Raw genomic sequence first — 21,274 nt, forward strand, 5'->3', positions numbered from 1 at the left:
CAGGAGCAGAATCTAGTTTTCATACTTCTGTTTTTACTGTGTGAACACCAACCCACAACCAGAACGACTGTTTCCTGTAGCTTCATGAGTTTTTTCTATCCAGACCAAATAAAGAACAAGTCTCCTTTTACAGAGGTCGTCTACACTTGGAGCCAATTAAGAGAACTGACTAAAACATGGTGGGTTGGTTTCTGTGACTCTCTGGACTCTGGAAGCGTCCTGGCAACAGTTTTACAGACGTCCCTTCATCAGTAAGGTCAATGCAGAAAATGCTTTTTGTTGCAGTACCGCAAGTCACCACAAGGACACACTGACTGTGTTACTGTGTGTGTGTTAGTGTGTGTTATTGTGTCATTAACATGTGTGTTACTGTGTGTGTGTTAGTGTGTGTTGTTGTGTCATTAACATGTGTGTTACTGTGTGTGTGTTAGTGTGTGTTATTGTGTCATTAACATGTATGTTACTGTGTGTGTGATAGTATGTCATTAGCATGTGTGTTACTGTGTGTGTGTTAGTATGTCATTAGCGTGTGTTACTGTGTGTGTGTTAGTGTGTGTTATTGTGTCATTAACATGTGTGTTACTGTGTGTGTGATAGTGTGTGTTATTGTGTCATTAACATGTGTGTTACTGTGTGTGTGTGTTAGTGTGTGTTATTGTGTCATTAACATGTGTGTTACTGTGTGTGTGTTAGTGTGTGTTATTGTGTCATTAACATGTGTGTTACTGTGTGTGTGTTAGTGTGTGTTATTGTGTCATTAACATGTGTGTTACTGTGTGTGTGTTAGTATGTCATTAGCATGTGTGTTACTGTGTGTGTGTTAGTGTGTGTTATTGTGTCATTAACATGTGTGTTACTGTGTGTGTGTTAGTGTGTGTTATTGTGTCATTAGTGTGTGTTAGTGTGTGTTATTGTGTCATTAGTGTGTGTTAGTGTGTGTGTTTGTGTGTGATTAGTGTATTTATGAGGTGCACAGCAGCAGAACAGGTCTCTGGGTTGAACTGAATGGATCCTAACAACACAGGAATGTTGTGTGTTACTGTGTGTGTTACTGTGTGTGTGTCTGTTACTGTGTGTGTTACTGTGTGTGTTACTGTGTGTGTTAATGTGTGTTTGGACAGAGGGGGCTGGATTTGGAGCCCCTCTTTGGTTACTATAGATACGATGATGTAAGCTTGGGAGGGGGAGTTCCCCCTTTTATTGTGTTAGATGTGTGTGTCAGTATGTAGATGTGTGTGTGTGTGTCTTTGTGTGTGTGTGTGTGTGTTTCTGTGTGTGTGTGTGTTTCTGTGTGTGTTCCTGTGTGTGTGTGTGTGTGAGTGTGTGTGTGTTTGTGTGTGTGTGTCTTTCTGTGTGTGTGTATGTGTGTCTTTCTGTGTGTGTGAGTGTGTGTGTTTGTGTGTGTGTGTGTTTCTGTGTGTGTGTATGCGTGTGTGTGTTTCTGTGTGTGTGTGTGTGTGGTCTGACCGATTCGAGCCGATGCTGCAGAGAAACTGAAACAGGAGGAAAAAGCAGAACCTGAAGCAAAAAGTTGGAGAAACTGGAACCAGATTCAGGATCAGAGTTAAACTGTGAGTCACATTTAGTTTCTGAGCTGGAACCAGGTTTAGATCTGATCTGGATTCATGTGTGTTTCTGTCTTTGTGATCAGACTCTGAGTTGTTGTTGACCTACTTTTCCACAGAAGCTGAATCCAGTTCAGACCCAGAACTCTTGAACCTGGACTAACTGAAACCAGACTACTTTAGTCCAGTTTGTGGCTGATGACTGAACTATTTTTACATTTAGTTTTGCAGTTTTATAAATCTGGACACAAGCATCCTTTCTCCCTGACAGCGGTCGTCCTTGTCCTTGACGTTGCCTCTGATCATATTAACTTCTGTGTAGAACCCAACATGTTCTCTACACGTCTGTCTGTGTGGGACACGGATCCCTGTTCATGAGGTTTTCTCCTGTTTGTCTTGTTAAAGGGAGTTTTAGATCCCACCTCTGAACTTTAGATCCCTGACTTTGGTCTCTGGGTGAAGTGCTCAGCCGGTGAGTGTTAGCTTGTTAGCTGCTCTCTTGTTAGCTCTTTGCTAATGCTAGCAGGGGTAGGGGATGCTAGCTTAGCATTGTAGCTAAGCTAGCTTCTCTGTGCATGTCGTCTCCAACACAACTTTTCTGGGGTGGCAGCAGCTCAGTTGGTAGAACAGTCATCTATGAGCCCCAGGGTCAGTGGTTCGATTCCTGGTTACATGTTGAGGTGGACACGACACCAAAGCCTTGTTGTAGCACCTGTCCAACAACAGAAGTGTGTCTGCTCTCTTCCTGCGCAGGTGTAGCTCCTCCCTCTGATGACATCACTGACCTCAGCCCACCCCTCTCCCCCCCATCTCCATCATGGCTGACAAAAAGCTCTCTGCTCTGCTCCCCTCCTCCATGTCTGCACCTTCTCACCCTTCTCACTTGAATGGGTCGATCAGGGAGGCAGCACCCAAATGTTCTTCAACCTCTCTGCAGAACGGGGGCCTGGAATCAGGACCAGAACCCCACAGTCCCCATGATGCGTGTTCTGAACCGCCAGCTCACTCTGCACTCAGCAGCAGGACCCCAGCCTCCATCTCACCCCTCAGGACTCTGAGAAGTCTCATGAATCCTGAAAGCAGCTCCAGCTCCAGCAGACCCCGGGGTCAGAGCCTCAGCTCTGCTCTGACCACCAGGACAAGAACTACAGGGACCAGGAGGAGGGTAATTATTGGATCCACAATCTGAAACTGGTTTACACCACTGAATGTTGGATCAGGTTTTAGTCTTGACAGTGTAAAACCTCAGAACTGGTTTGTGTTGTTGTTTCAGCGTAGTAGCAGCCAGCAGGAGGGGCCGGACGCTTTGCTGGACCTGATCCTGGAGTCTCAGGGTCAGAGACTGAATGACCAAAGAGCCAGTCTCAGTCTGCTGCCTGACCCAGAGCCAACTGCTCTGTGTGGAACCTGCAGCCCCAGCCAGACCCCCCTACCCAGTCTGGACTTCTACTACATGCTGATTCACTATCAGGTAGCAGGTTCTGTTTTCAGTCTCCAGTCCAGGTCCAGTCTCCTGGTGAACAGAGAAGTCCACACAGCAGTATCAGGTCTCACTACCTGTCTCTCTCTCTGTCTCTCACTCTGCAGTCTGACAGGATGGAGGACCAGAGGTGTCCCCTGCCAGATCTGGATGATGTAGTTGAATCAGTACCAGAGGGTCAGGAGGACTTCTTCAGTCTAATCCAGAGGGTCCAGTCCAGGAGAATGAACGAGCAGAGAGCCTGGCTGTTGATAAATGAGGATGATGATGATGCACGTGCTTCTAGCTCCTCATCCTCCGACCATCATCATCATTGACAAAGATCACAACCCCAAAGGGACAGGGTTTTCAGAAAACACTTTGTCTGGCTGCAGGATTTTTACTAAAACCAGAATCCAGACTGCAAATATGTGAGTCACAAAGTCCAGACCAGAGACCAGCTGTACTGTTACTGCTCGTAAAGGCCCGCTGTAGGTTTCTATGTTTGGTCTGGACACAATGGTTTGACATTAGTTTACATGGTCCTGGACCACAGGTTGACAAACCGTATCAACTGTGCAACTGCAGCTCAAACTCTCCTGATGTCTGGACTCAAACCTGAGAAGATCTGGCACCTGAAGACCTGAACCTTCACTGATGGATCAGACTAACTTAGTGTTAGACTGGAGTTCCTAATAAACTGACCCCTCAGATTATTCTAACATGTGAACTTTTATCTAATTTCACTGATAAATGTTTGAAAAATGAATAAAAACCTTTTGTGAGTAAATCCACGACAGACCAGATGCACATGATCCTTTACTGAAGGAAAGGAATCAGTACAACAGTGTACAAGTACTCAGAGTAACATAAGTATAAGATGAATCCTAAAACTTTGACTTGTATTTTTCTTTTTAATTTATGTTTTAGAAACAAAATGTGAAATATTTTAAGAAAAGAAAACTTCTAAACTCTGTTATGTCACATTCACGTCTAATATTTTTTCAGCAGCTCTGAATAAACATAAATATTTCTAGAAACATGTACTAAAAGTACTGAAAGGAACAGAAGTGAAAAAATCTAATTCAAATGAGTTTCTCTTTGTTTATTAAGTAATGTGTAACAGACAAGTGTAATAGAGTAAACTCAGGGTAACTCTCTACCACAGGTATAACGTAACTGCAGTAAAAACACTTTTCTATGATAAATCTGGTTTAATACAATCATATATTTAATGATTTTATAGCATTTGCACTGATCCTGTGGCTGAACTCTTGTTACTCTGGATACTTGGAGTACGTTTTACTAATATTAAATGTAGTGGAGTAGAAGTACAACTACTTGACTACTCAGCAGTGTAAAGTAACAAAGGCTATGTTTAAGTACTGTTCTGAATTGTATCTGACAGCTTTAGTAACTTAAAACACAATCTAATGAACTAATTCATGTTTTATTTTGGATGAAGCAGCTGTCAGAATAAAATCAGCTGCTATTTTTGTTTCACATCAAGTCTTTGTAGTAAGAACTGATCTTTGTCCCTAGATTTTGTTTGTTACTACAAATTTTTTCTTTCACTGGTTTACAGCATAAATGTGTAAAATAAAATTTCTCCTGGTAAATAATGTCATTTCTCTGCTGTGTAGCTCCAACTTTTGTTTTATTTTTATTTTACCAACTAAAAGATCAGTTTCTATATGAATTATACTGAACCCTGATTTATGAAACACATCTGGACTGGACTCAAACATTCATGTTATCAACAGCATCATGTTTATCACTGGTTTAAATCTGTTTTTATCAGGAACTCAGAGAATTGACTTTGTTACTGCAGTACTGATACTCTTGGATGTAAAGTACATTTTAGAACATGTATTTTAAGCAGTATTTGTACTTGTAGTAGGGTAATACTGGCAGGTTTACTCGACTTTGTGTACTTTTACCTCAGTACTGCATGTACATCTTGTCTGTGTAAACAGGATCCAGAAACACAATCAGAGTGAGACCTCCGGAATCCTGCGCATGCGCTGTTAGTCACCAGGAAGTAAACAAGCAGCGTGTCGCATTCAGCCGCGTGCAGCAACAACGGATCAGCGCGAGAAGGTGAGTCGGTAAAACCGAATCAGACCCGGTTCCGAGACTCCAGATAGACCCGCGTCTGTGCTGGTTTAAGTTAGGATCAGGTTCCGGTTCGGGTTCAGGCGTGGTGCAGGATTCCGAAGACTTGCTTTGACCCTGTTCCAGATCTGGTTTCGTTTGTTTGTTTTTGTTTGTTTGTTGAGTCCTCCCGAATCAGTCTGAACCGTTCCGAACTGTTCTGTTCTGTTTTAGGTTTTAGTCTATTCCCAGTTTGTTCCGTCCTGTTTCAGCGTAGAACTGGATGTTAGGTCCCGCACCGGGTTCTGGAAAAACGAATTATCCGGTGGTGTTTAAAACCCCAGACGGTGGACCAGAATCAGGTCCTGCTGCTCTGGAGGTCTCTCATTGCCCCACGGACACGGGTCAGACCGGGTCAGACCGGGTCAGAACACGTTTTAACCCGCGACTCGGTTTCTGAATCAAAACAAAGATGGCGGCCGCACACAAACTGTTCCAAATGCTTATAGAGCGGGAAACGTCCGGATCCGAGTCCGAACCAGATCCTGTCTACAGAGGGGTTCGAGTCCGGGCAGCGAAGAGCCTCTGTGCCTTTCCATAGGAAGGGTTTAGTTTGGTTCTGTTTGGTTCGGCTTTACAACACTGGACGTGTTTTTATGTTAGTGGATCGGCTGGTTTATAGGTTTCCAGGTGAAACCCAGGTGTTTCCAGGTGAACCCAGGTGTTTCCAGGTGAACCCAGGTGTTTCCAGGTGAAACCAGGTGTTTCCAGGTGAACCACAGGTGTTTCCAGGTGAACCCAGGTGTTTCCAGGTGAAACCCAGGTGTTTCCAGGTGAACCCAGGTGTTTCCAGGTGAACCCAGGTGTTTCCAGGTGAACACAGGTGTTCCCTGTTCCCCCACATTCTGATGGTTGTGTGAAAACTATCATCATCGTTCGGATCCGGTCACATTTTCCCTGAATCGCACAGTATCCAAAATAAAAGTTTACCTGTTTACATGCCTTTAGGAGAACCCGACTCAGGTCTGAACAGCAAAATAATATATTTTTTTAAATTTCCATCTTCAACAGCATCATCACCTCCACCTGCTGCGTTACTCCTCCATCACCTCCACCTGCTGCGTTACATCATGAATCCCCCGTCATCTCAGAAAAAGAAAAGGGCAGCGTCGGTGGCTCTGGAGGAATTTCCTCTACCAGTCGACGTTGACACACCTGAGAGACCAGAGAAGAAGAAGAAGAAGAAGAAAAGGCCTCAAGAGGATGTGAGTCTTCCTCCTGCTGAAGGTGGAGAGATAAACGGCAACAAGGAGGAGCAGGAGGTGCTTAATGCAGAAATGATCAAGACAGAGAAGAAGAAGAAGAAAAAGAAGCACAGACTAACTGAGGAGAGCGTCGCCACAGCAACAAAAAACGAAAACGCGGAAACAGACTCTTTGGTTTCTATAGAAACAAACAACACTGGGATGGAGAAGAAAAAAAAGAAAAAGAAATACGATGAGAGCAAAGAGCGGGAAATGAAGAAGAAGAAGAGAGGAGGCGGCGAGAAGGAGAAAGAGAAGCAGAACAGGAAGATGATGACGGGAAAAGGAAAAACAAAGACGAAACAGGTCCCCGTAAAAACAGATGAGTGAGTTCATCTTTTAATTAGAGACAGACAGAAACAGCAGAAATACTAATAACCAGTGATAACAGCTCTGTTTTAGAAACACTGTCTTAAACATCGTTGATAAATGTTTTTGTCAGGCTGGATTGGGCTCTGGTGGACGAGCTGCAGGAGTTCGTTCCAGACATCAAAAAGAAATCAGTCGGACAAATTCAAAAACTCCTGAAATACGACCTGGAGCGCTTAAGAAACTTCAAACAGCAAGGTACTAGTACTGCAAACACTTGAAACAACAGGGTACAAACACAGTCGGCGAGGTAAACTACTGTGATGTAGTACTTTCAGCAAACTAATAACACTAGAGTAGTGACACTGTGAATCCTTACCTGCTCCTCCAGGTGTTTCTCTGAGATGGGGGCGGTGCTCTGAGGAAGAGAATGAGCAAATTAGAAAGAACGTTGCAGACTTCCTGGCTCTGACAGGCATCAGCTCGGCCAATCAGCTTCTGTTTCCCCAGAGGTACAAGGAGCAGGAGGCCGAGATCAGGAGGTTGAGGGTTCAGCATCACTTCCTGGAGAGGATCGGTACTTAACACAGCATCTTCATCTTCATCATCAGTCAGGATCTGATGTAACGGAGTAAATGTTCTTAGAAGAGAGATCCAAAGACTGGACTGTTCAAACTTGTCTCTCTGTCTCTGTCTACCTGTCTCTCTCTCAGCTGAGGGGATCCCTCGGACCTGTCAGCAGGTGGTCACCAGAGCCAAGAAGATTTTTGATGAGAGGAACCACATGGGAAGGTCAGAGGTCAAATAATCAAGAAACGATCTACCTGTATCTTTAGTTCTTCTCGTAGAACCCTCTGTATGTTAACGTTCTGCCGTTGTGTTGTGGATTTATTCCTTCAGGTTCTCAGAGGAAGAAGTACACTCTCTGATCAAGTTACAGAACCTCCATGGTAACGACTGGAAAACCATCTCTGAGAAGATGGGCCGCAGCATCTACGCCTTACAGAAACGCTTCACCAGCCTCGGTAAACACCTGAGCCCATTATCGTCAGTTAGCCCCGCCCACCACATTCAGAGCTCCTGATTGGTTCATTTTCACTTTGTGATCACAAAGCTTCTGGATTTAAAAAGTAAAAGAGATCTAATCTACACTGTTTTTATTCTGCATCATGTAGAGGTATTTAAAACATCAAACATATGTTATTATTGGTAGTACTGGTAGTATCAGAAGTACTGGTAGTACCAGTGTTACCTTCACCCCTACAAACCCTTTTGAGACCCTGTTAGAGTGCAGATCTGTACTTTCCCACATCTGTCCAGCTGCAGGACGCGGGTCTTGGACAGCAGATGAAGAGTCCAAGTTGAAACAGGTCATCAAGGATCATCTGGAGAACCTGGTCCAGCAGAGTTCTTCAGGTCCCGGTCTGACCAGAGACCAACTGTGCAATAATCTCCCATGGAAAGGGATCAGTCATGAAATTGGGACCAGATCGTGGACTCAGTGTCGCCTTAAGTGGTCAGTACATCACCTTGATCAAGAACTGCACTGTTTCTGATACACATATTTGATGGTGGTACACGACTGAGAATCTGACCTCAGGTACCACAAATCAGAACTCCAGGTATTCAGGTGTCCTCTGTCTCTCTGGGTTTCAGGTTCAGCATCCTGAAGAGCAAATTGTCGTCACGTGGCAGCACCTTCAACAGAGGACCCGAAGGACTGCAGGCCAAAATCCACCTCATCAACACGTAAGACGACAGCACACACCTGAACCAGGACACACCTGAACCTGTTTGTTGTTTATTTACATTCATCTGGTTCAGGAACCGCATGTTTTCTGGCTGCATAGGGTCTCGTCAAACCCTGAAACTGAACGATGATGATGATGATGATGATGGTGATGGTCGTGGTGGTGGTGGTGGTGGTGTGTGTGTGTTGCAGGTTGTACAACATGCGTGTGGATGATTTAGCTGACATTGACTGGGACGAGGTCGCTCAGACTGTCGGGTGAGTTCAAAGATCAACCAGTCAGCTGTTAACCAGGTGATACTCCTACAGTACTGCGTGAGTACTGTTGGAGTATTGTGTTTCAGGAGTAATAGTAACAGTAGTGAGCAGTACAATCTGTTTTTTAGTAAAATGATCCAGTTCAAATGTTTGTAGTATTCAATAGTAACTGTAGTATTAATAATGTTGACGTAATCCTTCTCACTGTGCTGTACTAACAGTAGTACTGTGTGTGTTGCAGTAAAGTGACTCCAGTTTGTGTACAGAAGAGTTTCCACAGGCTGAAAGTTTCCAGAGTTCCCAACTGGACCAGTTTATCCTACGGAGGTCAGGACTTTAACTTGTTACATATACGTTTGATACAAAAGTTAAGATCTGACATTTTTAATTAATTAGAAAAGGTGCTGTTGCTGGTGTGTGTGAGCGAGCGACTGCTAACGCTAACATGGGTAGTGCTGACTGTGATCAGTGCTCTCCGACTCTGAGACCAACAACCAGTCAAAACTCACTGTTTTGCTGCTGTTGCGTCATTCTGAGGTCGGAGAGCTCCATCATGTTTTGATGTGAGATCCTCGGACAGAGAAGTTGCGCTGCTACGTCAACGTCAGGTCGTCTTGGGGATAAAGACGGATTCTCAGCATGTTGGGAAACGGGAACTGCTGAAATTTGGCATAAATATAAATCAAATATTATCCAACATTTGGAGGAAGTGGAGGTTTGTGATGAAACAAATCTTTGTGTCCTCCTCATCCTGGTCTTTGTCTTCATACTGGTCCTCCTCAGAGATCGTGGACTACCTGCAGCAGAGGGTGGTTCCAATCCTGAAAAACAAACTGAGCAAGTTCAGCAGGGAGGAGAAGCAGCAGGAGCATTCAGAGGACAGATACCTGCTGTCCCAGATCTTTGCCTCGGACGAAGACGAGAACGAGTTCCAGGAGGTGGACAACAGTCAGCTGATTTTCTGCTAATCAGGACACAGATTAATGTAGAGACTAAAAAAAGACGTTTTATGAAACCAGAAATGAACAATAGGAACCGCCCAGCTTCACCTGTCACTTCCTGTCAGCTGTTGGACTGAAACATGATGCAACACATTTATTTTGACAGTTCACCTGGACAGGCAGTGTGTTAACACAGAGGCTTTTATTTTGAGTGTCACAATGTTTGTGTTTTATGTTTTCATTTGTTAATGAAATGTTTTTTTCTCTCATGTTGTCTGAGCCGAACAATATTTGATCAATGGTATTGATCAGTTTGACGACCTCTGCAGGTTTTAAAGGATTTGCTCTGATTTAAAAAAAAATCTGGATTTATTTATATGAATTGTTTAGTGAAGTTTAAGGTCCAGAAACAGGATTTACTGTGATCCTGGTCCCACTTTAATGGAAATGACAAAGTCCTGGTTTAGGTAGAAACACATTCACATGTATCTGAAGCTGGTCTGAGATTATTAAACCAGGACAAAGTTAAACTGTTTTACTGTTTTCATTCTCTAAATAATAAGTTTCTTCTAATAAAGCTGAAACTGGGAGATCTCCACTGATGTGACTGACGTAGACGGGTGGAGATCTTCAGATTAAATCAGAGACGAGTCTCGTAGCCACAGGAGGAAGAATTGCAGCAGTAAAACTTGAATTTAAAAAAATGTGTACTCCTCCTTTAAATGGTGCTGACGGTCAGTTCATGGAAAAACCTTTAATTTGAATGTTTACAAACCGTCAGTCCGACTAAACTGTCTTTCTTCATCAGGTGTCGGTCATCTCAGTCATCTCACTGTTATCGCTGCTGACCACACAGAAGTGTCTGCTCATGTGTCACCTCGTCTCTGTCCTCATCCCGCACTGTTTGGAAACAAATCATTTTTTTTACTTGAACCAACAGGGCCTGTGTTTTCCAAAAATGCCGTCTTCCACGTGTGGTCGTTTATATTATAGATTCTTACTCTAACATTGATGCAGCGGCTGAGTGGCTGTTCAGGGGTTCCTGGTTAGCGTGCTGAGTCAGACCTTCAGGAATGTTAACAGTCAAACCTCCACAGATTTGTTTCCACAGCAAAAAGCTAATTTATTAACAGATCTTACTGATCATGAGTCCCTGGTAGTAACCAGCAACTCTTCTTCACTTGTTTTAATAGGTTGTGTTGTGACACTGCAGGTTAAAATAAGTAGTAAAGTAAATGTAATTAATGAAAGGTCGAGAACACAAACTGTAATTTAACTTCTTATAAAAATGCTCATGAGGTAAGTGTCAGCATCGTTTCCAGCGATTAATTAATGACTCCACCACCGTGAAATGTCCTGAACAACATAGCGTTCATGTTTTTGGAAATATCATGACCTGGACAACAGAACAAATAAATACTAGATTAAATGTAAGCTTGATGTTGGATTACTGTTAAAAACTGGGCAGATTAGCATTTTAATCTTTTTCAAATTAATCATGCTAACTTGTGAATTGATCCCTGAATATGTGAATCTCTAGCTACTAAAGTGTTAGTGACGACGTTTAGAGAGGAGAGGACTAGAAGAACTGTCGAACCCAAAGAAGCGTTTAGACTTCATTTCCACAATGTTCCTGTTCTGTTCGTATATTGTTTAACAACATTTAACAAAAATACTAAAGGTAAAATCCAAACTATTCTGTGTTTATTTCTGTCCATCGGAAACTCAGTACAAATAATGTACTAAAATGAAAAAGTGAATTGTCATTTATTGAATGATTTCTTTTGTATAATCATGAATTAGCAGAATCCAACAGTATCACAGAGAACATATGTGCCTTTAAAATGTCAGAGACGTAAACAGACTTTAACTGGGGAATGATGCAGTTGTGAAGTCACTGAAATGTTCTTAAAATGACACATTTCAATCTGTCTGACCTTTTAATCAAAACTAGTCACATAAACATGGATTCTGAAATGTTACAGATCAACACTATAAACCGCTGATCCATATAAACTGACCTTTTTAGAAACATTAGATAAAGTAATTAGCCCAATATCAAGAAAACCTTTTTGGATTAACCCCCCTCACTACATAATATGGTAAAAATCAGCCCCATCTTTAACTACCACAGTTTTTGTTCCACAGGTCTGAACACACACACACACACACACACACACACACACACACACACACACTCACACACACACACATAAGCACATTTTTGACACAATTTAGCATCAAATTCAACATTGTCTAAAAAAAGCAGAAGATTAAATCAACGTTACATCTTGTAGTAAAAAATGATAATATACAGGTGCTGGTCATATAATTAGAATATCATCAAAAAGTTGATTTATTTCACTAATTCAAAAAGTGAAACTTGTATATTATATTCATGGATTACACACAGACTCATATATTTCAACTAATCACGGTTACCTGCTGTTTAGTGTTTTCTGACTCTTTATGCTGCTTTAACACCTTTACCTTCACATTTACTTCAGCACTGAACTTTATAATACTTACAGGCTACTTTACTGTGGTTTTAAGTAATGTGACATTATTAACTAACTGGAGTGATGTAATGAATTCCACCTTTAACAGGGTATAGTGCAGGTTTGACTCTTTTATCTGAACACTAGAGTTGTAGCTACTTACAAAATATGCTCAGAAGATCTGACATGCTATTAAAAGCCCTACACGTCAGTGTAAACAGTTGTTTACTGTGATTTGGTTAAAGTTGCATGAGTAAAGTTGTCTTTGCAACAAATCTAAACAAAATCCTGACAAATAATATTTTTAACCTTAAGATTATAATCTGTGTTTCCAAAATACTACCTGGTACGCACAAGGGGAAATATAATCCTTCAGCACTTTAGGCATCATCACTTTCCTTACAGTGAAGTATTTAAAAAAGTACCTTTTACTATTTATCTTACAAGAGAGTACTTTTTCAATGTGTTAAACTATAAACTATAGGAGTAATATCTCAGTCACTTTGTTTTTATATTTTTCCCTCTGGTCTGATGTAGGACTCTCTGAAACCCGGTGATCAACCTGACTCGTTAGAAGGATTTAGTAATATTAGAACAAGATGCAGTATTATCTTCAAGATATTGGTGTTTGTTGTCCTTTTGTCTGCTTGATTTCTTTCTTTTCTTCATCTTAAGCGCTCGGCTCAAGCTATGTCTTGGATTTTTGAGTTTATTGCACTTAAAGTAATAATGAACTGCTGCATGGGATTAGATTAATCCATTTTATTTAACAAGATCTCCTAGTTGTTTTTGAGGGAGACACTGTAGGTAGGATCAGTATTTGGTCAATCTGTTCCACATCAACTGGGAAAAGTATTAAACAGGAATAAACAACCTGTGTAGACCACTGATACCCAAACAGCTCTCTAACGTAGTTACAGTGACCCCCGGTCTATTGGTGTATTGTCTTCTTTTAACCTCAAGATGGCGTTATAATGTTGATCTTCATCTTCTACAATAGTGCAATGGCTGTGTGTGTGTGTGTGTGTTTCCTGGACATAAACTCACTGGCATGTCATGTTTATTCATACATGTACCATGAATTTTTAATAGAATGCACTCCACCATTTAGAATGACCTAAGTAGTAAATAGAAAGTAGTATATTCACATTTCTGACAGTTTCAATGACTAATAAGTGGGCAGAACATTTTTATTTATTTATTTTTATAGTAAATTGAAGAATGACTCAAGGCTAAAATATTTTTTTTCATAGCTCACATGTAGAATTAGTCATTTGGCAGTAAGGTGCAAGGCAACGGTCTTTCCTCTAAGCACCCCTACTAGTCAGGCCACAGCTGGAATTCCCGGTCTCCCAAATAGAGGGCAGCAATCTTGCCACCACACTAGCTAGATCTCTCTCTCTCTCTCTCTCTCTCTCTCTCTCTGTCTGAATTCTTGTCTCACAGATTATGTGAAAATCTATTGCTGACTCCCGTCACAACACTGAAATAGTGTTTGAGCACTTCGTTGAATTTTAATTTACCTGTCACTGCACAGTGTCCAGCTCACAGGAATCCCATGCTCAGACTGTCAGTCCAGTCCACCTTCACTGACTGTGTGTGTGTGTGTGAGAGACAGGGCCTGCAGTTTAAATAGGCCACAGTTGATCCACATCCTGTTGATCCACAAAGCTGTGACTGTCTGGAGGCCTGATGGAGCGAGGCCTCCAGCGTTGATGACACATATTTAAGAAAATCTTTCCACCTGGGACTGAATGACATGTTTAGTCACAGCACAGGAGAGAAACATTATAGTTGTTAGTGTTATAGTTGACTTTATTCTTTTAATTAATCTTTTGACTGCCAATTAATAATTGACGTCACCACTACCGGCTTCCTTCGTGTAGTGGCTGTCTTGACATTGGGTGAAATTGTTTTTATAAATTTATGTATTTATTTTTGACCTTGTCTCAAGCAAATTGACAGATTTCTATAGATCAGTCAGCTTAATGTCTTCTCTTTTTGATGGTGCTGGATTGTTTCAGGAAGAATGAATTGAAAATGGACGTGGAAATGATTAAACACTTAATAATACAAAGTGAAGCCTTGAATTGAGGTCAATGTGTGTGACTTTTCAAAGAAATTTATGGTAATGATCTTTATGAAGATAGAGAAAAAGGCACTGAATAAAGTTTTATGCAAACAAAGTGAATTTCCATCCTTTGCTTCGTTCCGGTGAGGTTCCAGCCTTGACTGCATTTACATGCACTTAAGTAACTAGGTTACTCAGAGAAAGCGTGTTTTCGAGCAGTCGGGGAACAGAGTTTACATGCACTCAAGAAACTTTGCATAAACATATAATCTCATTTCTCCATCTCAGACTTATTTTGGAAGGTTGTCACACACAGATTTTAAATGTATAGTGACAGAAAATGCTGAGTTCTGTCTCTCTCCCTCTTTTTAAATCTCTTTGTAGCAGCAGGGGGAGAAAAGAAAAACCAGTGGAGCACAGACTGTCTGAATGAAAGAAACTAGTGCTGAAAGTCACTTATTCGTATTTCTATGAGCCACGTGTGTGTATTATGTATCAGTCGGACATTAGATGGAGCGGACGGAGGTTATATTTTACTTTGAGAACCAATCTGTAGAAATTGTTTCCACTTTGATCGAAGTCATTTTACTGAAGAAGCAAACTATTTAGGTAAATTGTCGATTGTAATTTTCTTTTCTGACTCCTGTTATTAATATTTTCAATAATCTGACCTCAAATGAACAGTTGCTATACAGCAGCAGGCCTGCAGAGTCTGACAGCTAAGTGTCCACACACGACTCTTGTGTTTACGCCGTGCTCATATTCTAAAACAAAGGCTGCTCTTTCATTTCATATCATATCGTAACACATTCAGGACTCAGCATCTTGCTTTCCCAGGCAGGAACACGGAGTTCCAGTTCTTCACTAAAATAGGTCACTGATGATACTTTTATGTGTGTTTTTATTTATCCAGGAAAAGTTGCTGGTTACATTCTGGATGCCAGTTTATTGTCCTTCATGTACATATGGTTTGTTTCACATCAGTTCACGCCTGTGAGCTGACGACCACAGTCAACTTTCTGTATTTCTGAATTTGTTTGTGTTTGAGACGGAGACGAGTGAGATTTAAAAGGTGTTTCATTAGGGGCCCACGTAGCTGCTAATGCTTCCTGCCTGGCTCATACAGTTGCAGGAATACATTTCTAGAGTACGTACATGCATAATAGAGTTCACAGCAAAGTTTCCTGCAGCCTATAATATTGGCCCCTAAATGTATGTAATGTTTATTGTATTGCTGTTTGGCAGCTGGTTGATATTTACAATGAAGTTTAAGAAGTGTATGGAACATATAGAGTTTATACCCAGGTGGGAGTTCCTTATATTTGTGTCTCTGGTTTTATATTATGGGCAGTAAATCAAGAATATATACAGAATATTTATATCATTCATCACAGTACTTGCTTAGTTCAATATTCCTCAAGCATTTTTTAAGCATTATTTAAATATGAAGGCTAGTAAAGAAATTGATTCTTCTTCACTTTGATAAATCAAGCAGGTTTAGATCTAAGGAAAAAGAAGCAGCTTGTGTCAGGTGACCCGTTGTGCCTCAATGCGTCGTTTCACTGTTCTGGTTCTTTTCATTTCTCGGCCCTTTCCACTGCAGACGCCCCTGAGCTCACAGAACTGTGTGGTTGTTTCTGTCGCCCTTCCTCTTTTCTACCACTTCAACTCGTCACTTACGTCAACACGTACTCTACGTTTGGAATGTAAAGGTGACGGGAGGCGTTTGTGTGTCTATAAACCCTGATGAATGGCATCAGAAGCTGAATAGCTAAACCTTGACTCCTCGCTTTAAGATTAAAGTTGAAGCAGCTTCAGCAATTAATCTTAAAACAAAGTGAAACTGTTGATGTTTCCTGGGTTTGGTGTTCCACTGTAATTATTGACTTTTTCAACAGCTGTAATAATTAAATCATTAAAGATGAATAGAATACAGAGAGTAGCTACAGAAACTAAACAGTCCCATCCTGTCCTGAGAAGGTTCTTGCTGTCTGATACTGTCCAATCCTGCCAACCTTCTGCATGCATGTCTCTTAATGATTTACTGTCCTAAAATGATCTGTACTGTGAGCTGAGGGATATATCAACTGTGAATGTAACTTTAAATAACGTAAGTTAAGATTAACTTTAAAAATTGAGGTAGTAAACTGCAGTACTGCCATTGTGTATCAACCATTACTGCTCGTGGTGACGTTTGTGCATATGTTGTCAGGGTGGTTCAATAAGTACGGTGTGTTACACAGAATGTGCAGCCTGTTTTATTTTCATTGTAAAGTTAGCATGTTTTTTTGGATGAAGGAACGTCCTTAAAGGTGGACCATGAGGAAAGGACTTCCTCCATGAGGCTGAGGAATGAAGAATAACGTGCGTTCACACATACAAATACAAACTAGCTGGTCGTAGCTTTTCTTTTCTCTGCTGCTGGATGGGTTGTATGGCTGCTGTGTCGCTGTCTGAGTAGCGACTTAAAGTTCTGTACGTTTACTAAGATCATTTGGTAAAAGGAGCAGCACTGTAGACTACATTTAAGATATTTAACAGCTCATTGCATCTTTTAATAAATTTGAGCCATTTAGCCTGAAACTTGTCTTTGGACTCTTCACTTTTGTAACGTTACCGTCCTGCCCAAGAATCCTGAGGAGTAACGTTAATGCTGACATCACTTTTGTTTGCACTAGTCCTTTCAGGGTCTGGTGAACACAAAATAGTTGAAACACCGGTCGGTGTAAAGCATAAACATGAGCAGTTGCCAGTTGTAGCAAACGTTCCTCCGAGAAACCTAAATCTGTGTTGTCTAAAACCTTAAGCTTGTTGTACCCAATAAATAACTATTTTTAATTCTAGTGCTGCTCAGTTGGATTAAGTTAACCGTGACTGTAACCTTGATGTCGGCCTGTGACATCAACCTGTTCATCCCACATGTGCCCAGTTTGTGGATCTAGTTTGCCAAAACCATATGATCAATGATAACTACTCTACTTTTCTTTTAATAAAACTAATTCTTGGTACGTGATAGAATACTGAGAAAGATGAAGGGTAAAATGAGGGATTAACAGAGTAAGACACGCTCAGTTAGTTCACAGCATGTGTTCACTGATGTTTGAATAAAACTGCATCAACCAACAGAGATTTTATATGAACTTGTATTCTTGATAGTTAATATGTTGGATTAGACAAAAATAATGAAGCCTTTTTAGGCACAAATAGATTCTCAGAGGAATTTTACAGAAAATTGACTTTACCACTTTATCCCAGTATCACATTCCACATATGCAATTAAAATCTGTAATTAACTATGTAATTAAATCTGAGTGGAGTAAAGGAAATGAACCATTCACTATGAGAAACCAACCCCAGCGTGATTTTTACACAAGCACATTAAACATTATATAAATTATAAAAACAAGTTCCTTTTGTTATTTGCCTCTTAAGGGTTATCGTGAGAGTGTCGTGTAGAAATGGGGTAAAATCGTTGAATGAAAGGTTTGTTAACATTCAGGTTCTGGGATGATGTTGGTATGAAACTAGAAACATTTTGTAGTCTTGGATTCTTATCAATAACTCTTCTTTAGACTTTACTCTGAACACGTGCGTTTGTTTTGTGAACTCACCTTTTTTCTGCTGTTTGACTGCTGAAGCCTGAATTCACTGCTCACCTGAGACTTGTCTGAGTTCTGCCTTCTTCAACAGCTTCTGTCTGAACTGGGCAAAGTGATTTGACATGCTTTTTCATGTCCTATCTCTAAGGCACTCCTCTGAAGAATAAAAGATGATTGTTGTTCCCATTTTGTAAGAAAAGAGCCACTTTCCATTTTCACCAAACAAAACCTCACTATAAATATGGGGGGGGGGGGGGGGTTAAATTGGTTTTCTCTGAAGAAAATTTGTATTTGTCATTTTCAGAGACACTAAGATGGGGACCACGTGTTTTGGAAGCACATACTGCAAGGAGCCTCCTCTGGTCCCTTCACGTTCGACCAACTTTATGTGAAAACACCGGTTTAGACGACTTCTGAGAAGGATAAATCTGGTGCTTTAACTAGAAGTCCTTCAACAACCATCCATCTGTATAAGCATTTTATACAAATATCTCAGATACTAGATAAACTATTATCTAGTATCTCTCCTACCATGTAGGACAATACTTTGGTACTGTTGGACGTGGGCCACAGTGTCCTAACAGACAGCTGCTGCTCTCACAGTGCTGACGATATTTACCGAAGATACTGTGTAGATAACCATCATTTCCCCGTATCCCCCTCTGCAGCAGTGTAGCTGGGCGCTCTTTATGTCTGTGAAGCTCTGAGTGACAAAGACACGTCTCATTCACAATGAAAGAGTCTGCAACTACATCGGTTTAAAGTGGCGCCACACTGGTTCTCTGATCAGAGTTTGCTAGTTTTTGTTTCTAGGTTCACGATGAAAGGAGACCGCCTTCTAAGGTGGTTCCTAAACTTTGGAACTCTCTGCCCTTAAGCTCTGTAAATGTCCAGGGCACATCCTGTCCAGTATGAGTCTGGACAGACATAAATCTGGGCTTTTGGTGGGGGTGTCAAACAATGAGACGTTAGTTTTAGTTTTTATATTATTATCCAGCTTTTTATAATCCTCTTACAGCTGTGAACATGTTTTGACACAATAGGCTCCTGGTCTCTGGAAACGATCGGGCCACCCGTGACCACAGATGCTTGTTGTGTTTTTACATCACATCTCTTGTTTTGTAGTTGTTTTGTAATTGTTTTCATCACTTTGATGAATTAACAAAACTTTCTTGTAGTTTTACATGTCTGTTGAGAACTACCTGGCTGATCAGTGTAAAGTGTTTTAACTGGTGACGTTCTGTTGTTGATTATCCAGAGTAATTAAAGTACTGTCTCTTCTAAGACCTGTTCCTGGTGGGTTTTAATGCTGTGTGCAATTCTATTCATTATGGTCATAGAAAACCCAGAAAAATAGTCTGTAAGTAAAAACCTGGACTAATAAAGCAAAAACGTTCAGCGTAGCTAGAGGTTGAATTACTTATTTCTTTTGTAGGGAAAACAAGGCTGGGATTAGTGTGGATACAAATACAAACCTGGATGTAGAGTAAAACTGAGAAGATCAAGCTACATGTGCTGAATCACTTCACAACAAGCAGCTCGATCAAACCCCTCATGCCTGAAAAAGCAGTGTTTCCAAAACCCTTGCTGCCCATATCGTATATTCTACGAAATAATTCTTTGCCCTTCTTCTTTTTGATAAATTAACTTATTCTACCATGAAAAACAGGGAGCCAGCGTTTGATTTGGAAGATGAGTAGGTTGTAAAGAATTTCTGAAATTGATTTCACAGAGCCTGTACTCAATCAACTCTGAAAGTTTCAGGCCGTTCGACACAGATTTCCTTCATATGGATTTTCTTCCTTTGCAGAATAAACAGAATTTTACATCTAAGTGTTTTGCTCTTTGAAATGAAATGCATGACGTTTTTTATTTATTTATTTTCCCTTTTGTAAAGAAGATTGAAGAATGTGAGTTGCAGTGTTGCATATACGATCACATGGTCCTCTTTGTGTCTCGGGGCCATTTACTTTTTCATACACCATCTGAAATACGAGGTGTTGTAAATGAAATATTCATTGTCCCTCTCTGTAATTTAAGTCATAGTTTTGGACGGCCATTACAGAATATTGCTTGATGTGAATACAGTGCTGTAGACATCGTGTTTTTCTGTAGGCCGTGTTTTTCCATTGGCTTTTTGCAGAAAACAAACAACAAAACATAAACAACACCAATTGACTGGTTACACAAATAGCGATGAACCCGAGTCACATTCGTCTAACAAGTTGTTTTCAACGTGTTGCTGGGGCCTGATTTTAGTCCCTATGTGGTCGACATAAATTTAGTTTTACACTTCAGCAGAATCTTTCCGTTTTGTTGCTGTGACGTGTGTTTGGATCACGTTCACTCACATCAACGAGCTGAGAGTTCAAGAATCTCATAAAAAGCTAATTTGCTCATTTGGCTCCTTTCTGACGCTCTGCCAGGTATTTCAGGCCTCATTGTAAAAATATAATCTTATATCCTCATAGTCAAGACGGAGAGCCCTATAAAACTGTCAGTTTTTTATGTTGGTGTGTGTGGTCAGGAGAGATGGTCACACGTTACCTCGCTGCTAAATCCCCCGATCATCCTCTGGCCTCCTGATGCCTGGGCAGGACTCAGCAGCACGTCTGGGTGTGTGTTTGTAGGATGAGACGGGTATGAAAAGGAAAATAAAGAAGAGAAACCGAAAGGAACGGTTGTATCATGGTTTGATAAGAATAAAGAAAGATTGGGAAAGGACATGATGCAAATATTTGAAGTGTTGTTAAAAACAAACAGGTTTTCTCCCATAAACGATGCCGGTAGCTCTTCAGCCCAGTGGCACAGAGACGGGTCATTTGTACAGATGTTGTTTCAGTCAGATGAGCGGCGTCACAGTTATTACAGTTTGTTTGCATGTTATAATCAGATAATCATGTTTTCAGATTTTGAATGACATACAAACCTTTTCCTCGATAGCAAACGTTCATGATTTGTGTGCTGCACAGCTCCCTGCTCTGTTTTGGTTTTTTAAGCTCAGATTTAGACGTATTGTTCCTGAGAAACATGATGGTGGTGATTAAAGGCTCTGAAACGCACCAATTTGATCATGAATACAGCTGCAGAATGTGATAATTGCAGTTTGACACAAAGGGAAATTGAACAATATATAACAAAAACCAAATGAACAGTAATATTAGTGTGTTTGAGCTATTTAAACTGTTTTATCAGTATTGAGTCTACATTTAGTAAACATGTACTTTGTTTTATTCTGCTCTGCTGAGCTCTTATCACGAGGGGAAATGTGGAACGCTGCTATCTTGTGCCACTGTGGATGTGTTGTTCTGCAGCAATGCTTTTGTTCATATCACACACTGTCACACTGTTTGGCTTTGTCTTAATGCTTTGAAATTCACTTTCACTTTAAATATTACTGTAAATATTCAGATGTTTAGACTTTTA

At 40.8% G+C, this 21,274-nt stretch overlaps 2 protein-coding genes across 2 annotated transcripts; both read left to right on the plus strand.

Moving 5' to 3' along the window:
* Window positions 1-1,502: 1,502 nt before the first annotated feature.
* gpsm1a (G protein signaling modulator 1a) lies at window positions 1,503-3,830 on the plus strand. Its single transcript, XM_026343826.1, has 4 exons — window positions 1,503-1,571; window positions 2,319-2,730; window positions 2,839-3,036; window positions 3,153-3,830. Exons 2-4 carry the CDS (start codon window positions 2,383-2,385, stop codon window positions 3,360-3,362), a joined length of 756 nt encoding a protein of 251 aa, XP_026199611.1. The 5' UTR covers window positions 1,503-1,571; window positions 2,319-2,382; the 3' UTR covers window positions 3,363-3,830.
* Window positions 3,831-5,009: 1,179 nt separating this feature from the next.
* On the plus strand, window positions 5,010-10,210 carry LOC113151278 (transcription termination factor 1). Its single transcript, XM_026344212.1, has 11 exons — window positions 5,010-5,124; window positions 6,190-6,748; window positions 6,865-6,989; window positions 7,123-7,308; window positions 7,445-7,523; window positions 7,632-7,756; window positions 8,052-8,247; window positions 8,388-8,480; window positions 8,674-8,739; window positions 8,981-9,066; window positions 9,523-10,210. Exons 2-11 carry the CDS (start codon window positions 6,249-6,251, stop codon window positions 9,705-9,707), a joined length of 1,641 nt encoding a protein of 546 aa, XP_026199997.1. The 5' UTR covers window positions 5,010-5,124; window positions 6,190-6,248; the 3' UTR covers window positions 9,708-10,210.
* The last annotated feature ends 11,064 nt before the right edge of the window (window positions 10,211-21,274 follow it).

Source organism: Anabas testudineus, chromosome 9, assembly GCF_900324465.2.
Source record: "Anabas testudineus chromosome 9, fAnaTes1.2, whole genome shotgun sequence".
NCBI lineage: Eukaryota > Metazoa > Chordata > Actinopteri > Anabantiformes > Anabantidae > Anabas > Anabas testudineus.